Source organism: Penicillium waksmanii (genome assembly GCF_028829765.1).
Source record: "Penicillium waksmanii strain IBT 27052 chromosome Unknown utg000005l:1.0-5232799.0:1.0-5237142.0, whole genome shotgun sequence".
Taxonomy (NCBI): domain Eukaryota; kingdom Fungi; phylum Ascomycota; class Eurotiomycetes; order Eurotiales; family Aspergillaceae; genus Penicillium; species Penicillium waksmanii.
This window is the reverse complement of record NW_026643252.1, coordinates 4,190,442-4,205,148: the sequence shown is the minus strand read 5'-3', so window position 1 is coordinate 4,205,148 and position 14,707 is coordinate 4,190,442. Positions and strand designations below refer to the sequence as shown.

General features: G+C 50.9%; 5 protein-coding genes across 5 annotated transcripts; 2 read left to right on the top strand and 3 right to left on the bottom strand.

The window, feature by feature from the left end:
- Positions 1–3,841: 3,841 nt before the first annotated feature.
- On the top strand, positions 3,842–7,072 carry N7481_006484 (ubiquitin carboxyl-terminal hydrolase; the record flags this gene model as incomplete). Its single annotated transcript, XM_057265703.1, has 4 exons — positions 3,842–4,054; positions 4,109–4,515; positions 4,585–5,631; positions 6,274–7,072. 4 exons carry the CDS (start codon positions 3,842–3,844, stop codon positions 7,070–7,072), a joined length of 2,466 nt encoding a protein of 821 aa, XP_057123423.1.
- A 603-nt stretch (positions 7,073–7,675) lies between these two features.
- rpn8 (proteasome regulatory particle lid subunit RPN8) lies at positions 7,676–8,910 on the bottom strand (the record flags this gene model as incomplete). Its single annotated transcript, XM_057265702.1, has 3 exons — positions 7,676–8,290; positions 8,371–8,642; positions 8,727–8,910. The coding sequence occupies 3 exons, from the start codon at positions 8,908–8,910 to the stop codon at positions 7,676–7,678; spliced, it is 1,071 nt and encodes a 356-aa protein (XP_057123422.1).
- Positions 8,911–9,461: 551 nt separating this feature from the next.
- Positions 9,462–10,508, top strand: adk1 (adenylate kinase ADK1; the record flags this gene model as incomplete). Its single annotated transcript, XM_057265701.1, has 5 exons — positions 9,462–9,621; positions 9,676–9,728; positions 9,808–9,962; positions 10,098–10,275; positions 10,296–10,508. 5 exons carry the CDS (start codon positions 9,462–9,464, stop codon positions 10,506–10,508), a joined length of 759 nt encoding a protein of 252 aa, XP_057123421.1.
- A 443-nt stretch (positions 10,509–10,951) lies between these two features.
- On the bottom strand, positions 10,952–12,360 carry N7481_006481 (Gfo/Idh/MocA family protein; the record flags this gene model as incomplete). The annotated part of the gene is made up of 3 exons (XM_057265700.1): positions 10,952–11,529; positions 11,636–12,238; positions 12,327–12,360. 3 exons carry the CDS (start codon positions 12,358–12,360, stop codon positions 10,952–10,954), a joined length of 1,215 nt encoding a protein of 404 aa, XP_057123420.1.
- A 209-nt stretch (positions 12,361–12,569) lies between these two features.
- N7481_006480 (putative mRNA cleavage factor complex component Pcf11) lies at positions 12,570–14,678 on the bottom strand (the record flags this gene model as incomplete). Its single annotated transcript, XM_057265699.1, has 5 exons — positions 12,570–12,957; positions 13,068–13,247; positions 13,307–13,923; positions 14,034–14,411; positions 14,514–14,678. The coding sequence occupies 5 exons, from the start codon at positions 14,676–14,678 to the stop codon at positions 12,570–12,572; spliced, it is 1,728 nt and encodes a 575-aa protein (XP_057123419.1).
- Positions 14,679–14,707: the final 29 nt, after the last annotated feature.

Genomic DNA, 14,707 nt, shown 5'->3' with positions numbered 1-14,707 from the left:
GTAAATCACAATCCAGGGACCAGCCCATCTTTCGACACGAGAACGAGGTGTAGCCCAGCCGAGGCTAAGGTCTCAGATTGTGGACTGTGGACGAAAAAAGGCACAGAAGAAGGAAATGCTACCGAACCGCACTTTACGAAGGGAACGACGGGGCTGCCTTTTGGCGCGTTCCCACCAGATTAAGGGACCGGTGGGTCTCATCCGCCCTACACTGGCGAAATTGAAATTGAAATTGAAATTGCTTGAATTAAACTGGTTACTCGTAGTCCGAGTAAACTGGGAAGATGGGCAAGTACGAGTACTCTGGCACTATGATTCAATTCAATTTTATTCCCACTAACTGTACTCCGTACCAACTACTCCAACTCCACGCAAGGTACTAACGGCAGTATGTACCTCGCCCGCATGCCCATACCCATACCCTTACCCTTACCCATACCACATGACGATAATACCATAATGCAGCCGCCCATTTATTCTCCGTGATTGGGTCGATGCATGCTGCACGCCTAGCACGAGCCCCAAGTGGCAAAGCCACCGATGCTCATTGCTCTTAGGCTCTCAGCTCACACTCTGAGATTCACACAAAGTGGCGGTGGAGAAAAAATAAAAATAAAATAAATTGGCAAAAGCAAAATAGACAACACTTGCATCGGGACAAAGCACAACGCCAACTCAGTCCTGCAGGTTCTTCACAGTGCTCGAACACGAGTTCCTCGCCAACGGCTCCCCGAGCAACGCCGATTTGGTAGTACGATACATACATATTTCTCCCGGTGTGCTCCGCTTTAACTTGAGCTTTACCTTTACCTACTGTACGTTTACATGCCTACTGCTACTGTACTGTGTGTGGACGATCCGTTCAGTTGCCTGAAACATTCGGTTAGTCCATGCGAAGATCAGTGGCATATCAGTTACATAGATCATAATGTACATGCGTCAAGGGGAGAAGATCATAATTATATGTAGACAATCATAATCATAATTATAATTCAATTATGGCGTTGGTGGTTGGTTCTCTCCTGAGTCCACCCCCCTATTCCACTCACTCCATCGCTGCCCAAGGGGAATAGATACCGAAGTGGGAGAAAGGGTGCGATGATGCGGGTCGGAAGGACGGGTAATGCGTATGGATATCCATATGGGTGATATGAGGGGAGGGAAGGGTCGGAGGGGTGGAAACAAAGAGAGAAGGTGAGAGGTGAGAGGAGAGGGGTTTGAGCCAATGCCGTCCGGCATCGACGGCGTCGTAGATTTCATGCTTGTACGGAGTACAGATGGGGCGCGTTAGGGGAAAAGAATGGGGCAACGGCCGCGCCCAAAGCTCCAGTCTGGTCCGAAGCGAGGACGATCCGTGATGATCCCGTCTGTCCTGTTCTGTTCTGCTTGACTTGACTCAGCTGGACTCGAGTTGGCTTGGCTTGAATTCGGATTTCATCGACTCGATTCGATTTCAAGTGCTTTACTGCTTCACGGGAGGAGGTTACCAGGGTAGGATGAGGGGTGAACATGGGACATAAGACATCTAAATGGACAAGCTCTCATCTTGTGACGGTATGCAGGGGTTTCCAACAGGGAAAGGAAAGGACAAAGAGCTTGTCCTTCTCACACGTGAAGCTTGCGGGATGGCACCTTGGAGCGTTACCTAGTTTTGAGGTGTATCCATTCTTGCCAGTGCCAGCCCAGAGACACGCCAGGCGAGAGATACTCTCCCTACACGAGCCAAGGACGACCGAGTGGGGAGGGGGGGGGCCAAGGGCCAACGTTGGATCATCGCGACTATGACACAAGTGGAAGTGGCCGAAAGAGCTGGTGGCGGGTTTTCCACTTCTTCTATTTATTGCATAGAGTGATCGCCCTAAATGTCCGACACATCCACCGGGGACCCGGTTTTTCGCCTGACACTTCATTTCCTGGCTGTTTCATGGCTGGCACTTTACTTTCTCTCAATCTATTTCGATCATCAATGCCGAGAGGACCCATCGATCTGGCGGTTCGACCCCATTCTTCCTACTATCCGTTACTTTATAGTAGTTTCCGCCCTTGAAGAACCTGAAGGATTGTGGGAAATTTGACTTGTTAGAAAGAAGACCTCCCCCATTTCAACCAGACCCGACGCGATTTCTCGGAAGGGCCGACAAGAACGGAGGGGGGTGAGGGTCCACTTAGATCATAGGCACCAGGTGGCAGAGCTGAAAAGTGGCGCCCAACCGTTTGACGGGGCAGTGTCCTCAACGGTGGATCTTCGGTAGACGCGAAGAACGCTGCTGTCACTTTTGTGTAAGGGGAAAGGACTGCACAGATAGGGGGTGGTAAAAACGACGTATTTTTGTTTGTCTTGGGCGACCGTTGATTTTGGACGTATCCAGCGATGATCCTGAGAGGATCCCAGGGGGGGGCAAGAAGGGGGGTTGGTGGAGGAGGGGGGGAAGCATACTCCGTCATGGAGAGGAGAGAAGAGGAGAGGAGAGAAGAGAGGAGAGAGAGAGGGGCTCTAGCAGGGAGCAGCAGAGACAAGATCGCTCGATGCAGCAGGATATGCAGCCCGGTCTAAAGACTCGGCCGGATCTCACGACACACGATCGAACGACCAATCACCCCTGAGGCAGTCCTTTCGTCAGGCCTACTCTCTTTCGCACTCCACTCAGGAGGGCCAACCTGAAACATCTGGCCTTGTGGGGAATCCTCACTGGGAAATAAGTAGCTGCTGTGGCCAGGAACCGGTTCATGGCTGACGGTCGGGACCAGGGTTGCCTGGGTAAAGTCTTGGTACGGCTTGTTCTCACATTCCGTGGGTTGCGCTGGTGGGTTAGCCTTGATCGAGCTTGTCTGCTGTCAGTGGCTTTGGACAGGGTTGGTCCTGGCGGTGTCGACCGTTGGGCCTGCCAGTTTGAGGAACTGAGCTCGTCGATCCCGTTGGTGACAGTCGATGCCTCACATTCGATGGGTCGAGACTCCCTTCTCCATCCAAAACAGAAACATCCATAATTTAAGGAGTCGGGGAGGGAGGGCGGTCGTCATGGTTCTAGGCTCTCTCGTGCTCCTCGCGAGCTTCTGGACCATTGCGGAGTCTGTTGATCGTCATTCACGGGGCTCCCTCCAAACCAGGGTTCGAAGTGACAGCCCCCACTGAAGGAGAATTTCAAGGCAAATTTGACATGTTCGAACTGGGCTGGACCGTTGGACACTCGTGTGCCTGGTCCCTGGTTGAGTGGCGTCTATGACAGGCGAGGTGAGAACTGTACGGAGTACATAGAGTATTGTTAGGTGGAGGGGGAGAGAGACAGAGACAGAGGAAAAAAAGAAGAAAACTATTTGTGAGCCTATGGGGACTCTTGAGGTATGGGACTTTCGATCGATCGATTTTGTAGTAGAATACTAATTCTTTCAGTCAGTTTGCCCTAGAGTCCTTTCTTTCATCTGTACGGAGGATCTGTGGTAAGAAGAGAATTCTTTGTACAGAGTATCGTATATTGGGCCACACCTCACGCTCTACCCCAATAGGCATAATGCAGAACTATAGAACGATAACTCTCTTTGTGTAACGACCCATTCCACCAGCAAGACACTCGTAGAAACCTCGATTTCTTTCTACTGACAGATTCTTCCATCCTTCTTTAACGATGAAAGAAACCGAAGAGACCTCCCGCTGGGTGGTCCTTGGATGGTCACATCGAGGCTTTGATGCCAACAAAGAAACCCGCCTTCATTGAAAGTCTTCGGTGGGAGTATTCAAAAAGGCCAACATTTTCCCTTGTGTGTCAAGAAACACAGAACTCTGGATTTCTCTTTTCTCTTTTGCTTTTTCTTTTGGACCCGATCTACAACCACAACCTCTATCATGACTGATACATTTATCGGGGGTCGCGCGGCCTCTTCTCCGCTATTCTCAGCTCCTCGCCCCGACCCTATGGGATCACGAGAACCTTTACTGAATACTCCCGAAAAGGTTGCGGCGTCAGATAAAGAGCTTGCCAGGCTTCTTACTGAGGAGAGAAAAGTTGCTGGTCGCACACGAAAGCACAACAGGCGCCAGACAGCCATTGCAAGACGAGTGAGAAGCCATCATCAGCCTTAAACCCATTGTACCAATCTAACAGCCATTTAGAGCCCCTTTGTCTCGCTGTGGGATAGCTGGGCAGCCGAACAGACACAAGTCGGTATCACGAACCCTGGAGACTTGTGCTATCGAAATGTGATTTTTCAACTATTCGCGCACTCTCCGGCCATAATTCATTGGGCGTGGTGGTACAGTAAGCATCACGTCCCAGAGGGGTATAAATGCGAGATGGGAGATGAAGGAGCTGTGTGTAGACCCTGCCACCTCCATTCCTTCTTGAGTAGCTATTGGGATTCTCGGGAAGAGGATCTTGAGGACAAGGTTCAGGACCTGTGGGATGCGATTTTCGATAACTGGAAGGACGGAGATGGGGAGAAGAAGAGCGGCCAGCAAGATCCCGCGGAATTCTTTATGGAAATGTACTACCAGATCTTGGAGGATGTTCAACCTGCACTGTAAGCTATCACCTTGGTGTCCTAAGTGGCCTGCAACAAAACAAAACAAAACTAATTCGTGTCCTTTAGTCAAAATGATTATATGGAAATCTGTGACACTGAACTCGTCACTGGTCAACAGTGTAGAGGAGAGAAATGCTGTGCGGACACTACATACCAAAAGGAGTCCGGATGGCCTGTATTGTCTCTTCAGTTTGACTCGAAGAGCAAGGTCAAGACCGTCGAGGAGGCTATTTTAGCGCACCTAGACATGCAAACCCTCGCGGGATCCTGCCGCAAATGTAAATGCAAACAGATGCAGAAAGAATACATCTCCAAACCGTCCGAAATGTTCGTCGTTCAGCTCAACCGTAATGAGGAAGACGGAACGAAGATCGACAAAGCAATCGACTTTGAGGGTCACGTCAAAATCAAGGGAGAATATTTTGATCCACGAATCGAGTCAGCATCGAATCAGAATATCACTTATGAGCTGACCTCGGTGATCTTGCACTCTGGCTCCAGCGCCGACCAAGGCCACTATACCATCATTGTCAGGGGTCGAACCAACAAATGGACCTTGATCGATGACGAGACGGCAACTCCAATTTCAATTTCGACTTTCTGTAGATTGCCTCAAACTCAGAAGGATGCCTATCTATTCGTATACACCCGGTGCCCCAGGCAGCCGACTGAGGAGAGAATGATCCGACACCAGAAGATATACACCGTGGACAGAATTGAGAAGCGCCTACAACAGAAAGTCACCTCATTCCCGAATGAAAAGTTGAATTGGTCTAGTGTTCATCGTCGACCTGAGAGCCAGGCCACACCCCAAGGTCGCTTTGGTACAATGGATCTCACCTCTAGCCCCTCAGTCCAGTCAATTTCAAGCAATACCACTTCAAACAGGTCGAGCTCAATTCAGACGGCTCCAGTTGCATTTCGGGGAACATCAGCAGCAACAGGGCAACCAATACGCTACGCAAGTCAGTCAACTCCAGGAAACTTGCCTGAGAAAGACCTCAAGGGACCTCCGATGGCCCATGAGAATTTCCAAATGCCTGCACACTTCGGAGCAAATTTCCCGGCACCCCAGAACAACAAGAAAGGCTTCCTTAGAGTCCAGTACATTGAGTACGAGGCCAGTAGTCAAATGGATTCTGGTAAAATTTCATATGAGATTCCGCTGGACTTTGCTGTGCGAGGTTATCCAATTAACGTCAAAGAGAACCCAATGGAGACTCCTCTAAACTCGACACTGAATACGATTATTAAGGGCCAAAGGTCCAAAGAGGATATTATGTCAGACTCGGATTAGAGGTATAATCCGAGGCTTCTCTGGTCTGACATTTCCGGTGCCAGTGGTTAAACCTACTACCTAGATATTGGATTGCTCGAGAAGTGGTCCGCGAGATATATACATTGTTGAACATCAACTTCAAGATTCTGAATAGCTTTTATTTCTCAAGTGCAACAATTTATTTGTTTTGATATTTTATCTCTAGTATTATTAGTTCAATGGATTCAATATTTCTGTTTCCCGAATCAATTCCTCCAATTACTATATAGTATTGTATTCGTGTCTCCCGAACGGGTTGCGCGTCCCGGACATCTTCCGCTCTTCCACCACGACTCGGACACGCACACCCAACGCGTGGAAACGCATACAAAAGAAGAAAGAAAGAAAACCATTAGACCAAACAGATGGACCTACCATCCAGCAGAAGCTTCATCGATCATCTGATCACAGAACTAGCTGGCTTCAAACCCCCCAAGCGGGTCAGAACAGCCCCGAGAAGGCTCTCAAAACCACAACCCTCTGGCTAGTCTACCTGCAACACAACTAGCCAAAGTGAAACCAATCATCCTCACTCTACACTGCCTCTTCCCCAACGACCTCCTCCCAGCCCTTGACATCCTAGACCGGAGGCTTGTGCAGCGCCTTGTCCTTGTGCGCACAGAAAACCAAGACCAAGACACGGCAGCAACCATCCCTGGCCAGGACCAGGACCACGCCACAGTTGCAGATGGAAACGCGACACAAACCACGGAGGATCCCCGAAACGGTCAAACTAGTAACCCACCGGATGCCATTTTCCTAGTGACATCCGCATCAGCAGCCCCACGTCGAATAGCGGCAGCAGCAACAACAGCAATACCCGGAGGAGTACCCCCAGGAGGAGGAGGAGGTTCAACGCCAACAGCCACGCAAGACCCAGAAAAGGGCTACGAAGTACGTCTAAATGCGTGGAACTGCACATGCCCCACCTTCGCCCTCTCGGCATTCAAAGATCTAGATTCTCGTCAGGGTTCTTCGACTAATATCCCCGAAAACCACCCGGAGATGGAGAAGCTGCTGCATGACCGGGATGCGTATGCAAATATACTGCCTGTTGTTTATCCATTTGGTGGGACTCTCACCCGTGATACAGACAAGGGGTCTCCGCCGGCCTGCAAGCATATTCTCGCTTGTATACTGTTTGCTCGGTGTCCGGGTTTGTTTGGTCAATATGGGGATGGCAAACTCGTTTCTCTGGAGGAGATGGCTGGTTGGTGTGCTGGATGGGGTGGGTGAGGTGAGATTTTGCATGATAATCAAATCAAACCAACATCGAGACCCCTTCCTCCCCCCAATACAGTATTGCCCTGCGTCTTGAGGCTGTTGCATGGAGTCCTGATTTTTATCGCGGCCGGGATATGCATGAGGCTTATACGGGCGCGCCCAGTTGAGATGAGGTGACCACAGACACGCTCAACCCTGCCAGTCTCGCAATATACATCTGAGTGGTGTATTCAAAAGCAGACTTTATAAGGCCTCGCCGAACGAGCTACGCATGCATTAATAAATGCCCTGGATGCGTTACATATTCAAACTCATGCTTAATTTCCCAACAGCACAATACTAGTATCCTGCCTAGGATCCAGGCCATTATGGAGGACATACCATGAAGGGGAAACGGGGAAATCTTTGAGCTACGCTCTACGCTCGCCGCTCGCTCTCTATGGAGCATTATTACGATGAATCTATTCAGGTTGCGGACGGAAGATGGATTGTCACCTGGTCATCATATCCTTGATTATCCGTACTATACACTGCAAAGCCGCAGTTTCTGGTCATTTCATATTGACGGGCATCATTCCTCTGATAAAAAAAAGCACAAGTTCAGAAAAAGCCATTTTAGCTCTTCTTCTTGCTCTTCTCGGACGCATCTTGTTCCTCCTTCTGGTCGCCATTCACATCCCCACCAGTCTTCTTAGCATCCTTGTCTCCCTTAGCCGCACTCATTTCCTGATCCCGCTTTGAGTCGTTCTCCTCCTGCTGCTGTCTGTTTTGGATCTTGTTCTCGATCAGGTCGTGGAACGCTGTAATGGCACGGATCAGACTGCTGATATAAATGGCCATAAGCTGGTCATTCGTCTTGACGCTCATAGCACGCGCGAGCTCGCTGTTCTCGCCCTGGGACTCCTGTTGCTGCTGGCCGCTGACACTGGGTTGCTGGGCTGGGGTGCTCAGGTTGGGGAGGAGGTTGAAAACGTCTTGGAGGTTTCCGAGAATTGCGTGGTTGATGGGGAGCTCGCCGTCGAGGACTTTCTGGAGGTATTGGCCGATGTCGCGTAGTCGGAGGTGCAGCCCTTGCAAAGATTGTAGCTGTGAAGTGATACGAGTTGAAAGAGTGCCGACTGCGACGTCTCTGATATCCCGGAGTAGGTGCTCCACGCCAATCTCCTCGGCTTCCTCTGCCTCGATTATCGATGGGGTGTGTACGAATGTCTTCGAAGTAGTTGTGCCGTCCTGAATACGATTAAGAATATGGTTAGCTGTCAGAACTGGCGGAACACAATTCCACCTCCACCTCCACGGAAACCACTCACATCCTTGATCTCATCCACAGCGAAGTATGCATCTGTCGGAACACCAACTTCCTTCGGCTGGACATCAACGATGACAAGCAAAGGGTTGGGGGTATATTTCTTAAAGAGCTCGTTGATCTCTAGATCCGAAGCACGCAGCTTGGGGCCCGAATGGTACCAACCAACCAGCTTCTCACGGGCATTGATCTTCTTGAACATGTCCCTCATCGACTCAACGAAGTTGTGATCGAGGAACCACACGGAAGGGTCCTTCTCATCCTCCTCAAACGGAACTAGATGGAACAAGGAGGGTCAGCTCTTAATTGCTTGCAACAGCTGGCCGCACATCAACATCAACATCAACACCGAAGACTTACCTGCAAAGCTGTTGGATACGCGCACATTGCCACCCGAGTTTTCACCCAGCAAAACACCAACAACACGTTTCCGGGTGCCCTTGGCTGTCCGGCCGTAGTGATCGGCGACGGAGAGCAGGACTAACGGAGCAACCGTGACGGAACGGTTGACGAGGGATAGCGTGTCCGCCGTAGTGGCAGGCATGATGGAGAGATGTGAAATGGGATTTCAGAAAGGAGAAGAAGCTCGGGAGAAGGAGGGAGGAGGAGCTGATTGATTCAGAAGGGGGGTGTCTTTGAAACTGGATGGTTCGCAAAGCAGGACGATGACCGATGATGCTCCCAATGGTCGGAGAGCTTTGGGGGTGCGCCACACTGCATCAGCCACCAGCCTCAATGGTGGGTTAGTCAGCACCACTGGTTGGCTTTTGTATTTTGCCGGGGGAAATAAACTTGGTAGATTAGAAATAACAAATAATAAGTGGAGTTGTAATTTATTAGGCTATCTAGCATTAATTAAACAACCAATGCTACTATATCAATTATTATAAACACTAAAGTTTCCGCTGTTCATGAAATCCGGTTGTTGCGCATCGGCATACTACGTCGTTCACAGCCGCTCCGAACCTCGGGCGCTAAGATTCCTTTCCTTCCCTTCCCTCCATTTCTCCATTTACCCGTCTCTCTTCCTTTCCACCCGCACTCTTCGACTCCTCCTCTCCTCTCCTCTCCGCTCCTCTCCCCCTTTCAATCACAATGGCTCCCATCACAGAAGAGGCCGTCGCCGGCCTGAAGGACACCATCCACAAGCTCGAGTCCCGGGTCGTCGACCTGGAGAGCCGCCTCGTCAATGGCGACAAGCCCAAGTCGGTCACCGAGCAGATGCGCATCATCCTGATGGGTCCCCCTGGTGCCGGTAAGCATTCGCGTTAATTGAATTAACCCAATGGCTATTAATGCGTTGTCACAGGCAAGGGTACCCAGGCCCCCAACATCAAGGACAAGTACTGCGCGTGCCACCTGGTAAGTAGCCGATATCCGATGGTCTTCCGCCATGCATATACAAATTGTATTTGCTAATCGATGATTCTGTTTCTACTAGGCCACCGGAGACATGCTGCGTTCGCAGGTCGCTAAGAAGACCGACCTCGGCAAGGAGGCCAAGAAGATCATGGACCAGGGTGGTCTCGTTTCCGACGAGATCATGATTGGCATGATCAAGAGCGAGCTGGAGAACAACGTCGAGTGCAAGAACGGGTATGTGGACCCCCATTTGTTTTTGTTTTCCTGCTTCACACTTGTTTCTTTCCCTCCCATTCTGCATTTCCGATATTTCCGCGTCAATATCCGACAAACAAGCAGAACAAAACTAAAACTAACGCGCATCCACAGTTTCATCCTGGACGGTTTCCCTCGAACTGTCGCCCAGGCCCAGCGTCTGGACGAGATGCTTCTCGCCCGCAAGCAGAAGCTCCAGCACGCCGTTGAGCTCCAGATTGACGACTCCCTCCTCGTCTCTCGTATCACTGGCCGTCTCGTCCACCCCGCCTCCGGCCGCTCGTACCACAAGGTCTTCAACCCCCCCCCAAGAGCAACATGACCGACGATGTCACCGGCGAGCCCTTGATCCAGCGCTCCGACGACAACGCCGACACCCTGACCAAGCGTCTGGCTACCTACCACGCTCAAACCGCCCCCGTCTGCGAGTACTACAAGACCACCGGAATCTGGCGCGGTATTGACGCCAGCCAGGAGCCTGGCCAGGTGTGGAAGAGCCTTCTGGGTGTTTTCAACAAGAACTAAATCTAATTCTACTAAATGGGATTCGATTTGGTTTTGGGAAAGACAAGCACAACGACAACAAAAGCTTTAACGAGTGAAGGTGCTAGGGACAAAAGTACAGTGCCGACCTCATGTGCTGCGAGCCATTTTTCTTTTGTTTCGGTTTTGGTTGGTGAGCGCATATGGGGTTCGGACTGGTAGGATGTTCACATATAGACAGCTGAATAATAGTCCTTCGGGGCCATGTATAGTATGTGTACTTTTCTTGGTACTAACTACTGTACTGTTAGCGAAAACAGCTTGATGTTGTTACATGCTTTGTAGGTGTGGGATTTTGACGCGTAGAGTAGTAGGAGCCGAATATGGTCAATAAATAATGGTTTATTTCAATTTTCATTTCGTTTTGTACTCGGTATGGGTCTCATGCACTTAGTAGCTTAATCGATACAAGCTAGCTAGTTCAATCACAACTGCAGTGGATACTCAGTCGACTCAATCTTCTCCGGATAAGTCAAACCACCCTGCCTCCTAACTTCATCCATAACCTCCATAATAGCAATACTCTCATCCCAAGACATCCCCTCACTCTCAAGCTTCCCATCTCTCAAACAACGAGCAACCTCATCAGCCTCCCAATACATCCCATGCCCACCAGCCGGGAACTCGCACTCAACATCGCGAACTTCACCCTTCCCAGCGCCCTTCTTGGGAATAACACGGTACCGCACGGGTCGGAAGGGGTTTCCAAAAACCTGAATCTCGCCCAGAGTACCCTGAATACGAATATTCGCACCAGAGGTGCCCTGCTCATCTGGATCACCCGCGACGCGGAGATTGGTCATTGCGACGCCGTGCGATTGGCGCGGGTGGGCGCCGTTGGAGGGCGTGCTGGTTGGGAAGTTTAGTAGGATTGTTGTTGCTTCGTCGGCGCCCGTTAGGTGGTATGGTGTGATTTGCGAGAGAACGGTTGGTGGTTTGCGTTTTTCTTTGGGGAGGGTGTGGTAGAGGGTTTGGAAGACCCAAGTTAGGGAGTAGATGCCCACTAGAAGGCCCAAGTTAGCCCAATATAACTTGAAATATAGAGACAAAAGATTCTATAGCTTGTAGCCGGTAGGGTAGGGTGGTAGAAGGGGATATATTGCACTTACAATCCAACAGAGCACCGCCGGCCAAATCAGGATTAACCATACGATGTTCCGTGCCCCATCTCACCTCAACATCATCACTGAAACTAGTATCAGCGACAGTGCGAAGCACCTCACCAATCTCACCAGCCTTAATGCTCTCCCGAATCTGCACGCTGAGCGGGAAGTAGCGAGTCCAGACAGCCTCCATGAGGAAGAGATTCTTCTTTTGCGCAGTTTCGATCAGGATCTTCGTCTGGGCCGCGTTGACGGTAAATGCTTTCTCGCATAGGACGTTTTTGCCGGCGTTGAGGGCTAGCATTACGTTTTGATAATGGTGTGAGTGTGGGGTTGCGACATAGACGACGTCGATATTGGGGTCGGAGACCAATTCCTCGTAGGAGGAGTATGCGTTGCATGGGGAAGGGATGTTGAGGTCTGAGATGAACTTTGAGGCTTTGTCTTTTGATGAGGATGATGCCACTGCGAGGACTTTGTGGGATACATCAGCGGCGTCGCGGGCTGCGGGGTCGAGGAGGAGGTCGCGGACAAATGCTGCGAAGTGTTTGTTAGATTGGACAGGATGGGGGCTTGGTTTAATGATTGTTGTGTGGAGGGAAATATGTACTGCTCGCGATCCAGCCGGTAGCTGTTCAGATAAGAGTCATTAGCTGTTTGTTGTATGCCTGCGAAGATTGGGATGAGATGGACGTACCCAGGATACCCCATCGGACGGTGTGTGGTGCCATCGTGTGTTGATTGAATGATTCAATGTTGATCTGTAAGGAGAAGAAAGTGTTCAAGTCGTACGGGGTATGAATTCCGGAGATATTTAAGGGTTGCAGGGTACGTGGGGAGGAGAAAGCGCGGAGATGTGCCGAGCGGGGCAAAGCAACGTCATGATACTACACGATTAAATTCTGAATGGACACGAATTGTTTTTATTATACAAATTATCTCATGCAGGCTCCATCTTAATCCGCACATTGAGTCCCGGAGAGTCATTTCCCTCCGCCTTCCGCTTGCCCAGGATGGAGTCCGGTGTGCCGCTTCGTCCTTGCGGTGTCGAGCTGCGCGGCGCCTCATTCGCCGTCACTTCGGCATAACAGCTGGCGTGATAGACCCTGCTAGCCACCTTGATGGCGTCCTGCCAAATCCAGTCCTGGACATCTTCCGACCAAGTCGATTCAAACATTTCCTGGCAGATGGGACAAGGGGTGTTGCGAAGTTTGGCATCATTCGGTGCCCTAATCCATGCCTTGGGCGGTCCTTGTTTTGAGGGTTTGCCATCTGCTCCAACTTCTCCGTCGGTTGTGGCCTCCGTGTCAGCCGGGCCTGAATCATCGCTAGCCTCGCGGGATTTAACCCAGTCCTGTTGTGCCTAGTAAGTATGATATCCCACAAACAAAAGAAGGGTCAGTGGATTGTGTGATTACGTACCCTTTCGTCGACATACCAGCTACGGTTCTGGGCTCGCTTGGAAGCATCAACCATACGCTGGTTAGTCTTGAAGTGCCAGTCCAAATGCCTTGCTTTCTTTTCTTTGCCTTCAGCTGTTGTAGGGAAGCGACGCCCACAGGTGCCGCATCGGTTTGACTTTGCGTCGTACAGAGAGACCACAAGGTTGAGACGCGGACTAATTTGTTCAGTATGAGAATGGCTTCGTAAGGTATGGGTGATTTGGGATTAGCTTACAATTTCATGAAAGCAGTTTTCATCGGAACTACGGATGAAGCGCCTGCTTGGGGTGGTGTCGGGGCTGGCGGTGTAGAGTGTGGTTGACCAGGCATAAAGAATGGCATAGACCCTCCTCCCATGGGCGGCGGGCTGCTTGAGGACATGACAGGCGGCGCCGAATGAGAAGGAAGCAGGCCACGCGCACGAAGTTGGGCAATCAGCGGGTTTTCAGCAGGTTGCGGTGTACTGCTGACTGGAGGCATCTGGAGCATCTGGGGGAAAGCATTGGGGATCTGGGGAGGTGAAGTGGGTTGTTGTCGAGTTGCTGTTGCTTTGATGAGATCGGCGAGGGTAGACGAATTGAGAAGACTTTGAAGTGACTGCGACGAGGGCTGTGCTGGCGGTGTTGATACGGGTGCTGGAACTGGAATTGGAGGTGCTGCCACAGGCACGTTGGGCACTGGGTTCGACGTTGCCATAGCGGAGACCTGGTCTCGGACGAGCTTTATCTGATCTGTAGTGAGCTGCTGGTTTTGCAGAATACTCTGGAGATCAAGCAGCGCTTTCAAACGCGCCTGAGAAGCAGGGTCAAAGGGGCTGTTGGCGAAGTTGGTTCTCGCAGCAGCGATCAAGGCCTCAAGATCTCGATTCAGAGATTCCACGGGGTGATGTCCTTGAGGAGGTGTCTGCGAGATGACATTTTGATAAGCATGAGCCGTAGTCAGAATTTGGCGATATCTCTTACCGATGTATGCATGGGACGCCCATTGTTGGCGTGTTGAGGTGGCGGACGAGGCATGCCTTGCGGTGGCGTGTTGTTGTTGGGCCGGCCTGTAGGTGTCCCACGACCGCGATTGACCTGGGCCTGGGGTCGCTCTCGTTCAATAGCAGCGGTGCGTGCTCGAATCAGAGCATTCTCAATGGTGCGAGTGATGTCGGAGGAAAAGACGGGACGAGTGTCGAGTGAGCCCGGCACAGGCTCCTTCCACGTTTTGAGCATTTCGTCGAGCTTGCGACGAGTAGCTTGGTCGACCGTGGCGTACGCATTCATAAAGGTTTGATACATGTGTTGTCCTAGGAACAGAGTGTAGGGGGGTTCCAACGTTCTTGACGATGGAGTCGACTACATAGAGAGCCGGCAATTTCTGCATTGGAGGCGTCTACAATGGCCGTCAGGAACATGACCTGTTGCCAAATGGGATATGGATATGAGGGAGAGACCTACCTGTCCGATATGATTCTCCAACACCCTAGAGATGGCCATGGCGTGTTCGGTGTTCTCTCTAGCTATCACGGTGAGGTTGTTGATCTGGAATCGGTCATTGGTGGTGAGATCCTCTAAGGAGATCTTGTAATCTTCGACGAGATCATCTGATGGTAGGCCGGACATGGTGGAAAATGGTGGAGGACGAAAAGGAA